Source organism: Sinocyclocheilus grahami, unplaced genomic scaffold, assembly GCF_001515645.1.
Source record: "Sinocyclocheilus grahami isolate Dianchi unplaced genomic scaffold, SAMN03320097.WGS_v1.1 scaffold1764.1, whole genome shotgun sequence".
Taxonomy (NCBI): Eukaryota; Metazoa; Chordata; class Actinopteri; order Cypriniformes; family Cyprinidae; genus Sinocyclocheilus; species Sinocyclocheilus grahami.
The window spans coordinates 90,449-105,727 of NW_015506943.1; the positions used below are offsets into that span (position 1 = coordinate 90,449).

Sequence of the window (15,279 nt, forward strand, 5' to 3'; positions counted from 1 at the left end):
ATGTGTATTATTATATAAACAAAATATATATAAATATATATATTTTTTTTATTTGTATGTATTTTTTCACCTTTTGTTGCTCTAATACTCAATATGGTCCCTTTATTGTCTTCCCTGCCGTTTATTAAACGTTTTTAAATTAATAAATTAATTAATTTGTCATCTTCTCGCTGGGTTATTGTGTTTCCATTCACTGCAGTCACTGTCTCCAGCTGTGATCAAACGAGCTGTATGCATAATTCTGCTGCCTTTTCCAATCCCACTACGGCGCAGGCTTTGCTTATGAATATTAATTGTTCTGTAATATTCATAAACCACGCCTCCGCCGTCTTCGGATTCGCCAGCTGACCCAGCGCCCACCCGCCGTCAGCCAATCAGACGGTCCTCCTTGCTTCACGTCACGCTGCGTGATTAATATTCATGCGACAAGCCTTCGCTATAGTAGGATTGGCGGATTCTCGCTCCGGTTGTGAAGGGGTTAACGGGGAGGGCGGAACTCTGCACCGGCCGCGGACAGTAGATGATCGCGATATTGATATTGAGACGCTACAGCGCTCGGAGGAACGTTTTGGAAATTCTATTTGGATTTCATTTGCATCTCTACGGGAACGTGACGCGCACGTATTGACCTGCGCTCGCGTCTTTCTGGATGATACAGATGTAACGCGACGCAGATTCCGGATACAAATGCATTTGTGAGTGTAATATTGTATCATCGCGTGTATTCAAACCGGGTCGCAGTGTGCAGGTGGAGGATGATGAGGAGGAGGAGGAAGATGAATCCATCTCACCTTTATTATTTGAATGAATAGTTATTGATTTTATACAGCTGGGAGGAACCCAAAGGCGCAATGGTCATAGTTCACACAACAGCCCTGCTCGGGTTCGAACCCGCACCCGCCTCCGGTGTGTGAGCATCCGCGCGCGACAATCATGTTGCCCGGGGTGGGTGTGTTCGGCACCAGTCTGACGACCCGGGTCATCATCCCTCTGCTGAAGAACGAGGGCTTCTCGGTGAAGGCGCTGTGGGGTCGCACGCAGGAGGAGGCGGAGGAGCTCGCGCGCGATATGAACGTGCCCTTCTACACTAACCGGATCGATGATGTGCTGCTGCATTCGGATGTGGATCTGGTGTGCATCAACCTGCCTCCGCCGCTCACCAAGCAGATCGCCGTTAAGACACTGGGTGAGTGGCAAACAGTCGCATACTGATAACATTAGGCTGATTTGGATGAATTGCACAATGGTTCCTCGTGCATGTCAGATCTTGTTTCTGTCAGGTTAGGTGTGGCTTTAATATATGACTACAGAAAACAGACCGACTTGCATCACCAGCCATTGCATTATAATTATTTTTTCTGGTCTGTAAAGCTCCAATAAGAACAGACATCTACTGCAAGTCTGAACCAGCTCAGGATGCCAACATTTAATGTTAAAAGGAAGTTTATCCACCATTTAATGAACTCTTTGCATGTGGACCTGTGAAGAAAGATCAGTTAGTCTCATTAATATCTCTTCTAGACCGTAATAACGTGAAATAGAGAGCAAATGGTGAAGGTCACTCTCCTGCTCCTCTAAATAAAACTTTTTTTTAATGTGTTCTGATCTTCTATAAGAACTAGAGGTTGAAACTTATTTAAGACCTGCAGATCATCTCGGTTGTTTCTCCAAGACAACAGTGAAGTGAAATAGAGAGCCTTCTCTGGTGTTTCTCCTGAGAAAAAGACTCCAACAGTGTCACATGTGTCCTGAATTTTAGGAGAAACATCAGAGATAAAGTCGATACTTCGGCAAGTTTTTCATTTTTAAGTCTCCTGAGGTTTGAAAGAGCATCTCTGAGAAATAATATTGTCCTCTGAGGATTCATGTGTTCGTCACTAAAACAGAGATCTTCTAGATCTACTAGATGTTGAGATCACTGCTTTAGGATCTTCAGGAGATCCCAGGCTTGTGTTTGTGTCCAGTGCTCACTCATGTCTTGGTTCTGGAGTCTGTTGTCTGGTCAGTAGATGAGACGGCAGACTGACGTTTGCAGGTTTCTAATGACAGTCAGAAATAACCTGTGAAAATTATTCATCTCTGGGGATCAGGAGCTTGAGCCCAAAATAACTTCAGATGGCAACCTGGCAAACTGGATTATTGTCCTCTTCAGTCACGTCTCTCCGTGCTGAAATACCTAATAACAGCATTACATTTAGAAATAGCCTTAAATTATATGTAGATCTAGATTTTTACATTTTCTGAAGTACACATGTGTGAAGGTTGCCACTTGCCAGCCTAGGGTGTTGTGGTTGCTAAGGTGCTGTAGGTTGTTTGCTTGGGTGTTATAGGTGGTTGCTAGGGTGTTGTGGGTGGTTGTATGGCATTGCTGGTGGTTGCTAGGGTGTTATAGGTGGTTGTATGACGTTGGTGGTGGTTGCTAGGGTGTTGTTGGTGGTTTTTATAGAGTGTTGTGGGTAGTGGTTGTAGTTGTGGGAAGTTGCGGGAGTGTTGTGGGTGGTTGTATGACATTGCTGGTGGTTGCTAGGGTGTTGTGGGTGGTTGTATGACATTGCTGGTGGTTGCTAGGGTGTTATAGGTGGTTGTATGATGTTGTATGTGGTTACTAGGGTGTTGTAGGTGTTGTAGTAGGTGGTGTAGGTCGTTGTTATAGTGTTATAGATGGTTGCTGGGGTGTCGACTTTGTAAGTAGTTACTAGGATATTGTATGTGGTTGTTAGGGTGTTGTAGGTGGTTGCTGGACTGTTGTAGGTGGTTGTTATAGTTTTGTTGGTGGTCGCTAGAGTGTTGTCGGTGGTTTCTAGAGTGCTGTGTGTAGTTGCTGGGGAGGTGTAGGTTGTTGTTAGATTGTTATAGGTGGTTGCTGGGGTGTTAACATTGTAAGTAGTTACTAGGATATTGTACGTGGTTGTTAAAGTGTTGTAGGTGGTTCTTAGGATATTGTAGGTGGTTGCCAGGGTGTTTTAGGTGGTTGCTAGTTACTAGGATATTGTATGTAGTTATTATGGTGTAGTAAGTGGTTCCTAGGATATTGTAGGTAGTTGCTAGGGTGTTGTAGGTGGTTGTTTGGGTGTTTTAGGTGGTTGCTAAGACATTGTAGGTGGTTGCTAGAATATTATGGGTGGTTGTTGGTGGTTGCTAGGATATTGTAGGTGGTTGTTGTAGGTGGTTGCTAGAATACTATTGGTGGTCGTTGGGGTGTTGTATGTGGTTGCTAGGGTGTTGTGTGTGGTTGCTAGGTGGTTATTTTCTGCTCTAACAATCTAGCTCGAAAACTCCAAGACTCAAACCTTGAAGTTGCCTTAAAAATGTGAGTAAATGAGTGAATTTTTGTCAATGTATTTCCTCATTCTGGTCATTCTTGCCAGGTCGGGTTTGTCACGTTCTTGTCATCTAGCTGTGGTTTATCATGATAAGAAACTCATAAGGTTTTGTCACACTCAGAGATTGTTTATCTGCAGAGCTTGGTTGCGTTGGTGAAATCACGTCACATGGGTTTCCATGCGCTCATAGTACAAACATGTTTACCTTGTGCTTATAAAAGCCTTCCTGTAAAACCAAAACAGACCAGTTTTCCATTGTTTTATAAGATATGTGCTGTAGAATCTTGTGCTGGATTAGTTCACAGTCAAAGTTTACCCTGGTCAAGTTGTGAAATGTGTCAGTAAACGAGGTAAAATACCATTGTGAGTGTTCAGCTCTGAGTAAACATGTACTTTAGAGCAAATGTTTAAGCTGTGCTTGTGTCCATGTGTTCAGCTAATCTGTTTAAAACAGAAAGATTGATTTTTTTTCTCTATTTTTCTCATTAAGATAATGTTAAAGCAAGGACAGAGGATCTGCTTTGGTCAATTATATTAACCACACACATCCAACATCTAGTGAGCTGCCTACTTAGACAGCATTTTAAAGGGATATTTCACCCAAAAATGAAAATTTGCTGTTGATTTACTCACCCTCGGGCCATACAAAATGGAAACATTAGCTGAAAACGTACATGTTGTCACTGGTATTCATGACATGCAAGTCAGCAGCTACCAGCACATTTAGAGTCAAAAAAGCATATCATGAAACACTAAATTAATAGCCATGGCTCCTGACGATATATTGAGGTCTTATGAAGTGAAACGATCAGTCTGTGCAAGAAACTGAACATTGTTTACAACATCATTACCTGTAATCCAGAGCCTAAGGCAACGGGGAAATTTGATTATTTTCCATGAACTGATTCTTTCGGACAGTTTGTTTCAATGAACTGGTTCAAACAACTGCAATGACGTAATATTTACGCAATTAAATTATTAAATAACCCAATAATGATGTGAAACACAGATGTTTTACATGTCTAAAGCATATAAAGTGAATAAACTAGTCTTCATGATTCTGAATGATTCATTCATCATAGGATCAGATACGCCGACTGATTGTTTCGCTTCATAAGACCTCAATGTATCGTCAGGGGCCACGGGGATTAAGCCTAATTTTGTGTTGCCTGTATGTGCTTTTTTGACTCTCAAAGTGCCGGTACCCATTGACCTGCATTGCATGAATCACCAAGGAGCATGATTTCAACTAAAAATCTTCTTTACTGTTCTACTGGAGAAAAACAGTCAGCTACATCTTGGAGTAAATTAAAAGCAAATCTTTATTTTTCCCTTTAAAGCAACATGTTGTTGTAATGGGATAATCGTCATCTTTCTCATCTCGTGATGATCAGATACATTAGCAGCAGCAGCAGTTTACTCATTCAGAAACTAGTTTGTAACCTCACTTCCGCTTTAGAAGGTATGGGATGTTGTTTTTCACATCACGCTTTGCCTGTTTACTCTGTGGGACACGTCAATAAGGAATGTGAGCTGGACGGGAGTTTGTGCTGAAGATCAGATGAATGAGATTGAACGTAGTGACAGAAACGCATTTGAAGTCACTCAACAGCAGCCTGATGCTACTTGATTGCAAATGCGTGTGATACACAGCGTTCCTGTCTGTCCTGCTGGGCTGCGTTTGAGCGGGTAGTCGAGAGAAATTCACAGCAAGTTGCTGTGTTTTTCTAAAGGCATTCTTCCTGGAGGTCATCTTAGGGCCGCACAATTTAGGGAAGAAAATCTGAAATTTAAAATGCAGTTATTGTTATTTAAAAAAGCTTCAGATTTGCTGTTCTTGTTTGTAGTATTGCAAAATTTGACCCGAAATTTGGTGATTTTATATCAATATGATAATAATAATTATTATTACAAAACAAAAATATTAAATAGCAAAAGGAATATTACTATTGTACTATTTCACTGTAAAATTACAAATTAAGTATTTAAGAAAAATGTTTTCAAGATTTTAAGGTTTTGAGACATTCATGCATTTACTGTACTGTATTAATAAAAAAGCTTAATGCATGCTGTGCTTGTTTGTAGAGCTGCAAAATTTGGCCCAACATTTTGAGATTTTATGTCAATATGACTATAATAATAATAATAACTTTATTTAATTACTTTTTAATAGTTTGTTTATTTGATTTATGTGTTTGTTTGTTTTTATAATACTAATAATATTATAGTACAAAATAAAAAATATTGAATAGAATAAGAAAAAAGACTTCTAGTATTTCACTGTAAAATTAAAAATGAAGTATCTAAGAATTTTTTTCAAGGTCAGCTAGGTGAAAAAGTTTTTGAGATGGTTCTTCATGCATTTACTGCGTTTTTTCATGCATTTCAGCTTTAAGATTGCATTGGATTCAGATTTGTAATTAATTAACAATATAGCCTAGTAATGTTGTCAATTTATTGGATTTTTTTATTTTTAGTTTAAAGAAGATAATATGACAATGAGCAATTGTGAGTTTGCATTGGGTTTAGGATGAGACCTCTAGTTCGTCCTCCATTTTGGCTGTTAAATAATGTCCCAGTGCTGTCCTCTATCGGGTCCTCTTCTCCTCTCCCTGATTTCATGGCCTATGCTGGCTCTTAGCATTTCACGAGTGGCGGATTATGAAAGTGGAGCTCTAGTGGCTCTAGTGAAATACATTAGCATTTCCAATTATTCTGTGTGTTAAAGAAACAGCGTCTCTGAATGCATTCTCAGTCTCTACAATCGGTGCCTGTCCTCTTTCTCACACTGACACTGAAAGTACTTACTAAAGCACTACTGAGTTTAAAGCAGTGAAATTGCTGCATCTAATTTCAGCTCAATTTTATTTTACTGATCTCTCAACCAATCTGCATCAAATGTTTTTTCTTAAATACTGGATTTTCTATTTTACAGAGAATTATTTTAATCTTAATAATCTTGCCTTTCAATATAAAGTAATATTTTATTTGTTATATATATAATATTGTTAAATAAAATTATAATATTTAATATAACAATAATATAATACAACACAAAAATAATGTAATAATTTAATATAATAATATTTAATATAATTTGTATTTAATAATAATATTTATTATTTGTATTACTATTATATTGTATTTATTCATATAATTTTATATTAATTATTAAATACTCTATTTTGTGTTTAATAGTTAAATAGTGTTATTACATGAGTACATGAGTAATATTTCTTATTTTGTTTAATAATTTATTCAATAGTAATGATAATAATAACAATAAATATTATTATTATTGTTATTATTATTATTATTATTATTGTTATTATCATAATATTTATCAAACAATTTGGGTCAAATTGTGCATGCTTACAAACAAGCACAACAAACGTGGTTCTCTTTATAATTTTTAAAAACGTATTTTCAATGACAAGTGCAATTTTTACTGGAGAAATCCCCAAATCATGTAGCCCTAATAGTCATATTAATAAATATCAATAAAATAGTGTGCTAAATTGTTTTTTATGGCATTTAAAATCTACTTTTTTGTCATAAATATTGAAATATTTTTTCCCCAAAAAATCTTGCAGACCTGTTTCAAAAATATAAAAAAAAAAAAAAAAAAAAAAGGAATATTGAGCCCCGTTTCCGAACTTATCATCCTACTACCTGTCCGCTTGATCCTCTCCCCACTCACCTCCTTCAGGCCATTTCTTCTTCAGTTATACCTGCGCTCACTCACATTATCAACACCTCTCTTCACACTGCTACATTTCCCACAGCATTTAAGCCCCACTGCTTAAGAAACCCTATCTAAATCCAGCACTTTTAGAAAACTACAGACCGTCGTATCCCTTCTTCCATTCATTGCAAAGACACTTGAGCGAGTTGTGTTCAACCAACTCACTATTTTTCTTGCACAGTACAACCTCCTGGACAACAACCAATCTGGCTTTAAAAGCGGGCACTCAACTGAGACCGCCTGGCTCTCGGTTACTGAAGGCCTGAGACTGGCAAGAGCAGCTTCCAAATCCTCAGTACTCATCTTGCTGGATCTGTCTGCTGCTTTTGACACAGTTAATCACCAAATCCTCCTGTCCACCCTCATGAAGGTGGGCATCTCAGGAACCACACTTCAGTGGTTCAAGTCTTACCTCTCAGGTAGGTCCTTCAGGGTGTCTTGGAGGGATGAGGTTTCTAAGTCACAACTTCTTGCTACTGGGGTTCCTCAGGGCTCAGTGCTTTAACCGCTTCTCTTCTCCATCTACATGTCATAATTAGGTTCTGTCATTCAGAAACATGGCTTTTCCTATCACTGCTATGCTGATGACACTCAACTCTACATCTCATTCCAACCAGATGATCCGACGGTAGCTGTTCGCACTGCAGCCAGTCTGACAGACATTTCTGGCTGGATGAAGGTTCATCACCTTCAACTCAACCTTGCTAAGACAGAACTGCTCGTGTTCTCAGCCAACCCAGCACTTAATCACAGCTTCTCTATATAGCAAGGTTAGTCAACCATAACTCCTTCCAAGACAGCCAGGAACCTTGGAATTGTGAGTGATGATCAGTTAGGCTTCACAGACCATATTACTACAACGGCCCGGTCCTGCAGATTTGCCTTGTACAACATTAGGAAGATTAGACTCTTCCTATCAGAGCAGGCCACACAACTCCTTGTCCAAGCTCTTGTTCTCTCCAGACTGGACTATTGTAATGCTCTTTTGGAGGGCCTTCCGGCATGTACTATCAAGCCTCTGCAACTGATCCAGAATGCAGCAGCGAGAGTGTACTTGAACGAGCCGAAGAAAGCCCACGTCACACCTCTCTTCATCAGTTTGCACTGGCTGCCAATAGCCGCTCGCATCAAATTCAAGGTACTGATATTTGCCTACAAGACAACTACTGGCTCTTCTCCAATACACCTAAACTCTAGGGTTGTGACGGTGAGGAAATGTTCCCACCGGTTAATCGACGTGTGACAACACCGGTATCACCGCGGGGGTGTTCCCTCTTTTCCTCGCTTTCCTTCGCTTTTAAATAGCTTGTAAAAGCGGCGTGCGCATTTTACTTTCACTTTCAAATAGTGGCAATTCGGAGTAAAGCAATTGTTCATTTTTAGATCGTTTGAATTTTCCCTCTTTTCCTCGCTTTCCTTCGCTTTCCTTCGCTTTTAAATAGCTTAAAAGCGCCATGCACATTTTACTTTCACTTTAGAATTAGCGGCAGTTAGGCGTCAATTGCTTGAATGCAACAACAAAATACAACGTCAAACTCACTTTAGCGTATATATAAAACATAGAACTTTTATTAACAAAACAAATAAAAATACACCATGCTATAGGGCAGGCTATGCCTAATATAAAATAACAAATAACTTACATAAAGTTTAAATGTACAAAACTGGAAACAAGTAAACATGTATAATATATAACCAAATAAATAAGAAACGTAGAACGTTTATTAGCAAAACGAGAAAGAAAGCTTGGAGGCACGGCATATACACCTTGATGTCAAATAAAATAAATAAATAAAATTACACAAAGTTTAAATAAAGTAAAAATCAGCAAACAATGTGGAACCAATTAAATAAGAAACAAATGTTTAAAAAAACTTCCAAAATCACCTTAGATAAACGGCAAAAGTCAACAGGCTTTTCAAAATCCAAAATATTGCCAAACAGGCGCTTTTGCATTTCGTTTCGAAACTAAATCATCCGCGATCGTCTTGTCAGTCAGCTCGACTCGCTCTCCTCACTGGAGAAATGAAATCTGATCTGTGATGCAACTGTTGTTCAACTGCATTGAGCAGCCGCACTCAGTTTTCAATTGTAGTGTCTGTTCTTTTACTGAACTAAATTATTTATATTACTATAAAAAATCAAAACGACGGTGGGGGTCAGTGATGCGGTGGGCAAGTGACGTTGCGGCTTAACACCGGTATCACCGTCAGCACCGTCTATCGCGGCAAGCCTACTAAACTCACTAGTTCAGACTTATACACCCTCCAGAAGCTTGTGTTCTGCAAGTAAACCACGCTGTCACAGACCTTTTCCTGGATTGTTCCCAGCTGGTGGAATGACTTGCCTATCTCAATTTGAGCAGCTGAGTCTTTAGCCATTTTCAAAAAACTTCTAAAGACACATCTTTTTCGCCAGCACCTGACCAATTAATACTTGCACTTAGGCCTACCTATTCTATTCATTTTTTCTCATTTATTAAAAAAACTTGCTATGTGTACTGTGCTAGACTAACTGGACTTGTCATAGCACTTGTATACTGTTGCTCTGTTGTTGGCCTGATTGCTTCTATTGTTCTCCTCATTTGTAAGTCACTTTGGATAAAAGCGTCTGCTAAATGACTAAATGTAAATTGATATCTTAGCCTCTTTCTTTCAGTCGCTGCGGTATCAGAAACGCATCTCTCCACAAAAGTCCCAAAGGTTTGGTCTGGGAAAATTAAACATGACATTAAACGACTTCTGAACAGATTGTGCATGATGCAAACACCCACAACAACAACAAACCATGCCACTCTATCTCTCTATCACTCTAAATATGTAGTTTACAATCTAAAGCATATAATATAGTCACAAACTCAAGCTGGTGAAATAAAATCTGTTGTGTTGATGTGATACTGGTGCGGCGTGTGTTTAAGTAGTGATGTGATTGAGTCCTGCAGTATTGTGTGTGTCGGTCAGCAGGTGAGCCGCAGCTCTGCGGAGTATCCGATGTCAGGCTGGCTGTCGTCCACCGGCACAAACTGCCGCTCGCTCATCTTTGGGAGCTGGAGGGAGCGTCTAAGAATAGAGCAGTTCCTCAGTGAGTTGCTGAGGACGTACAGTGTGTGACTAATGATACTGGATGGAAAAGGCAAAGGATGTCGCAGCAGTGTACATGTAGGGCCCTATGACATATGGTTTATTAATTCCCAAATGGTGTTTTTTCCTTTTTATTTTTTCTGGATCCGTTTTTTTTCTTTTTTTAATATTTTTGGATTCCATTTTAATGTTTAAATTAAATGTTAGTAATCATAAAGCTTGTCTAGTTCATTGAAATCTATTTATTATCTATATCTATTGAATATCTATTTTATATCCGCTTATATCTATTGAAACATATACAGTTAAACAACAATTTATTAGAAGTTTAACAAAAATTTAAATTTTAGGCCACTATGAAATCCAATTGACAACAATTGAATTAAACATTTTAAAATGCAATCAAATGAAATTTCTTTTTTGGGGGGCCGAAAGAAGTGCTACACAAAAATGTTACTGTTAAAATTAAAATATGGAAGAAAAATTAAGTGATATTCCTAGATTTTTATTATTATTATTATTCCTTTCAGAAGCACAGTCTACCGTATTGTACTGTACATCTTTTATTTTGTCTCTAGTCCATGTCACAGCTTGATTAAGTGTACAGCTTTTGTGAATTATACAGTAAATTCTACTTTTATGATTGTATTCTGCATCATGGAAATCGTAGGGCACTGTAAATGTGTTTGTTTAGCCAGAGACGTGTGATTCTAGTCATTTTGACTGAAAGATCTCAAATGACTGCTGTTTCTCAGTCTGAACACCTTATTGAAGGTCTTCCAGGCTCCTCGCAGCATGACTTCAAAGCACAAGGACCTTCCTGTGGTCTATATGGTGTGAGACCCCGGAGACGGCGGGACGGTCCCGTTCCCATGCTTCTGCTGAATACGGCCGCTTGTTTAGGGAGACCCTGGCCCGCCACATTAAGCCTCCCAGACCACTATTTACATGCTAATGTCTGCTGGGAGAAACGCTCTGGGAGTCCTGTGAAATTCTCTTTGTTCGCTCCGATGAATCGCTTTCAGTTGCTTTCTCTGCACACTGACAAGTGAGCATTCCTGAGCGCATGTGGACGGAAGAGACTCGCTCCTCATGCAGTGTTTATCTCACTAGTGCACTGCAGCATGTTTGCACTTCATCTCTCGGCTGCTGTAGTTTTGGTACGTCTGGGTTTTGTGCATTTGAGCTCGTGACACTCCGTAAATAAAGGCCTTTTTGCCTTATTGCATATGTTCCTACTTGATATCTCCATTGCCTGGTACTGTGTAAGATCGTCAGCAGAGAATAATTGACCATGTTTTACACTCTTGTGTCTTCAACTCATTGATGCATTTTATTTAGTTAATGCATAGTAACATGTTGTCACTCAAATTCTCCTACATTTGAACTAAAACTAATAGTATAAAATACATTACTTTTAATAACATAAATGTTGACTGAAATCAAATATAAAGATTTTGCTTTTATTTTGTTATTTGTTATATTATGTTTTATTTTATTTTTTATTGTTTTAAGTTTATGTACTAAAATAACTAAAACTACGACTGAATTAAAAACTTTGTAGACATATTTAAAAACTATTTAAAATGGCAAAACACTAAAATAAACTAAAACTATAAATGAAATAATAGTAAATAAAAAATATAGATAAAAAGTGGACAACAAAATTAATAAAACTGTGACTAAAATAGCAAAATATATATATATATATTTTAATAAAATAAAAGATAAAATGACACATAAAACTTAATATTGTTTTATTTCTCATTTTAATTTAGTTTGTGTATTAAAATAACTAAAATTATACCTGAATTAAACCTGAAACAAAAGTTAATAAAAAACAATATAGACAAAAAATAGACAATGAAATCACTAAAACTTTAACTAAAATTAAATAAATAAATAAAACGAATTCAAAATAATAATATAAATGTAATAGTATCTCCGTGCTACTAAAATAACACTGGTGTTTATGCAATAATCTAATAAGCATAAAATACATAAATATTGTGTAAAACAGTCCATTTTAATGAGATGTAATGTTATATGCAAAGCTTTTTGATGTCATTCAGGGCACACGGTGCCAGGTTTCATGTCTAGCGAAGCAGCATGCACTCTCACTTCCTGTGGTTTGTGACTACTTCCTGTCCTCTGGCACTGGAGAAGAGTCCGCGTGTGGGTGGACTCATGCTACCTTTCCATAAGTGGTTAAAGTCGCTTTAGCATCCTGGTGACGTGGTGTGATGTCACAGGAAATGAGAAACAGGAAGTGTTGAGGGTAATGCAGTAATGTGAATAGCAGGCTGTCATTGACTTAATAAGACAAAGAGGTCAAACCTCATCCGTGCCGGAATGACTGATAACCTCCTTCCTGATCACAGCATCCCCTTTTATGGAAGTTATGCAAAATGGAAAAGCAGTGTTATAGTAACAAATAAGTGTGTGTGAGTGTGTGTGTGTGTGTATATATATATATGTATACACACACACACTCAAACACACACACACACACACACACACACACACACACAGTTGTGTATTATTGAGTTCAGTAAAGCATAGATGATTATGAGATGAGGAAAAGTAATTTCCATAAAGCTGGCTTATGATTTGCATTAGTATATATTCTAGTCTCATTATTATATAGAATTTAAACTTAATTGTTTATCATTATGTACACTGTAAAAATAGATTTTTTGAAGTTGTACTTTTTTTTACTGTTTTTTTAAAAAGAGAAAATACTATAATTTTTTTAATAGTTTATTTTATATATATATATAGAAATTATTTTTAATGTAATATATATATATTTTTTTTTTCCACATGTAATTCAATGTGTTACTTGACATTTCTTTATGATTTATTTTTATAATAAATTATAAATAATCTACACCAGTTTCTATTTTTTAGTGTGGTGCATTTTATATATATATATTTATTTATTTATTTATAATATGAGTTTAAATAGTTTGGAAAGGAATACTAGCTTAATACTCACTAAGTGCTGTGCAGAATTTAGTAAGTATATATGTATTTACACGTTCCAGATTTACATGTTTATATCTTATATCTGATTTATTTAGCGTTTTATTCCAATTTTGTGTAAAAGCGTATGTTTGCCAGTCTAATCACATGCTGTGCACAATATACATACTGCATACAGCAAAACTAGCATGATATGAGTAGTGCGCTGTTCTGAATATATAATGCCTGAATAAAATCAGTCACATTTGTCCTATCTTTCCAGACATGTCTAAAATATACTGTCTGGCTTATGCACCAGATATAGTCATTTCTGTCCCACAAAGACCTGGAAGAAAGGTTCTGCTTCATTTAGCCGAACGCACTCACTCCTGCTGGTTTCTAGAGCTTTCGGATGAAATCCAGTAATGAAGGTTTGACTCCTACAGACGGAGAGGACTGAGTGTGTTGCTGAAGCCCCTGCAGCCCTGAAAAGAGAACGAGAACAAAACAGAAACTGACCTGCCAATCAAACGACAGCACACTCGGGCCGCTGGCCGTGACCTTTGACCCGCCGCGCTCAGATAAGCTGAAATACAAACAGCTTTGCATAGACTGTGGTGATAGTCAAATGCTGGTTTCTCATAGTGACGGCAGATAAACGCTATCTACAGCTCGACTTTGAAGAATCAGTAAAACCAGGAACAGAGTTCAGAAGTGAGACAGTGAATAAATATACTGGTCTTGTATTCTCTGGTCAAATAATGGTTAAAGGAATAGCTCACCAAAAAAATGAAAATGCAGTTATCATTTCTCCTCCTCATGTTGTTTCAAACCTGTGTGACTTGCTTTCTTCCACAGAGAAAATTAGGTATTTATATGGTAGATTTATCTATCTATCTATCTGTCTATCTATCTATCTATCTATCTATCTATCTATCTACCTATCGATAGATGTGTTTAGTAATTTGTATTAATTATTTAACACACACATTAATACTTTTATATATCAGTATATATATATATATATATACTGTATATGTATTATTATGTATTTTTATATATAATGTGTGCATGTCATAACGTATCTGCGCAGGATGAGATGATGCAGATCTTGATCTGTGTGTCGTTATATCAGGACAGAATGAGATTAGATTCCAGAGAGTCATCAGGACGGATCCATTCATGAGCCGCGGTTATGAGCCTCATATAAACAAGATCCAACCTGCCACTCTCTGCCGCCAGCAAACTACCACGAGTCAACATGAAATCAAAACCCATTTACTTTAACACATTCCTGGTCTGCACATTATTTATACAGTGTATATATATATATATGAAGAGTTCAGATGCAAAAGCCTCTTAAAACGAGCATTTTTATCAGACTGCTATGTTTAGGTTCAGTTATTTTACTCTAATGGCAATGTATAGGTCCTTTTCTATTCAATTAAAGTGAAACAATCTGAACATAAATATAGGGGCCTGATAAAAATGCTCATTTTAGAAGAAAATTTCAGATGGCATTTAGAGGCTTTTGCATCTGAACTCTTCATATATATGCATTATTATTATTACAGTATTATATATTATAATATATAATTAAAGGATTATATATAAAAATAAATCATAATATATAATGTAATTATTATAATATTATATAAACATACTATATATAATAAAGTATGTATTATAATACTTTTTAATAAAATTGTTTATTTGTTTGTTGTAATATATATATATATATATATGTGTGTGTACTTTTATATATATTTTGTGATATGTTGTTTATAAATATCATACTATCATACCATTATGTATATATATATGGTTATTTATTTGTTATAATATATATGTATATATTTATTGATTGATTTGTTTATTTATAGATATCTCGTAAATCTTTATCATTTTACATATATACACACACACACATATATATATATTTATATAATATATATTTTTAATATTTTAATTTATTTGTTATACATTTTATGTATTTATTTGTGTATTCATTGTAAGTATTTATCATACATTTGTATTATTAATGATAAAAATATATATTATGATTTATATATGGATTCATGTATTATAATATAATATTATATATATATATATATATATATATATATATATATTTTTTTTTTTTTTTTTTTTTTTTTTTTTTTTTTTT

At 36.3% G+C, this 15,279-nt stretch overlaps 1 protein-coding gene across 1 annotated transcript in view; it reads left to right on the top strand.

Annotated features, from left to right (window-relative positions):
* Positions 1-522: 522 nt before the first annotated feature.
* LOC107572511 (glucose-fructose oxidoreductase domain-containing protein 1) overlaps positions 523-15,279 on the top strand; it is a 25,934-nt gene continuing 11,177 nt past the window's right edge. The window contains exon 1 of the mRNA XM_016258928.1: positions 523-1,186. Within this exon, the coding sequence (XP_016114414.1) occupies positions 934-1,186 (253 nt within the window). The 5' untranslated portion in view covers positions 523-933. The remainder of the gene's footprint in view (positions 1,187-15,279) is intronic.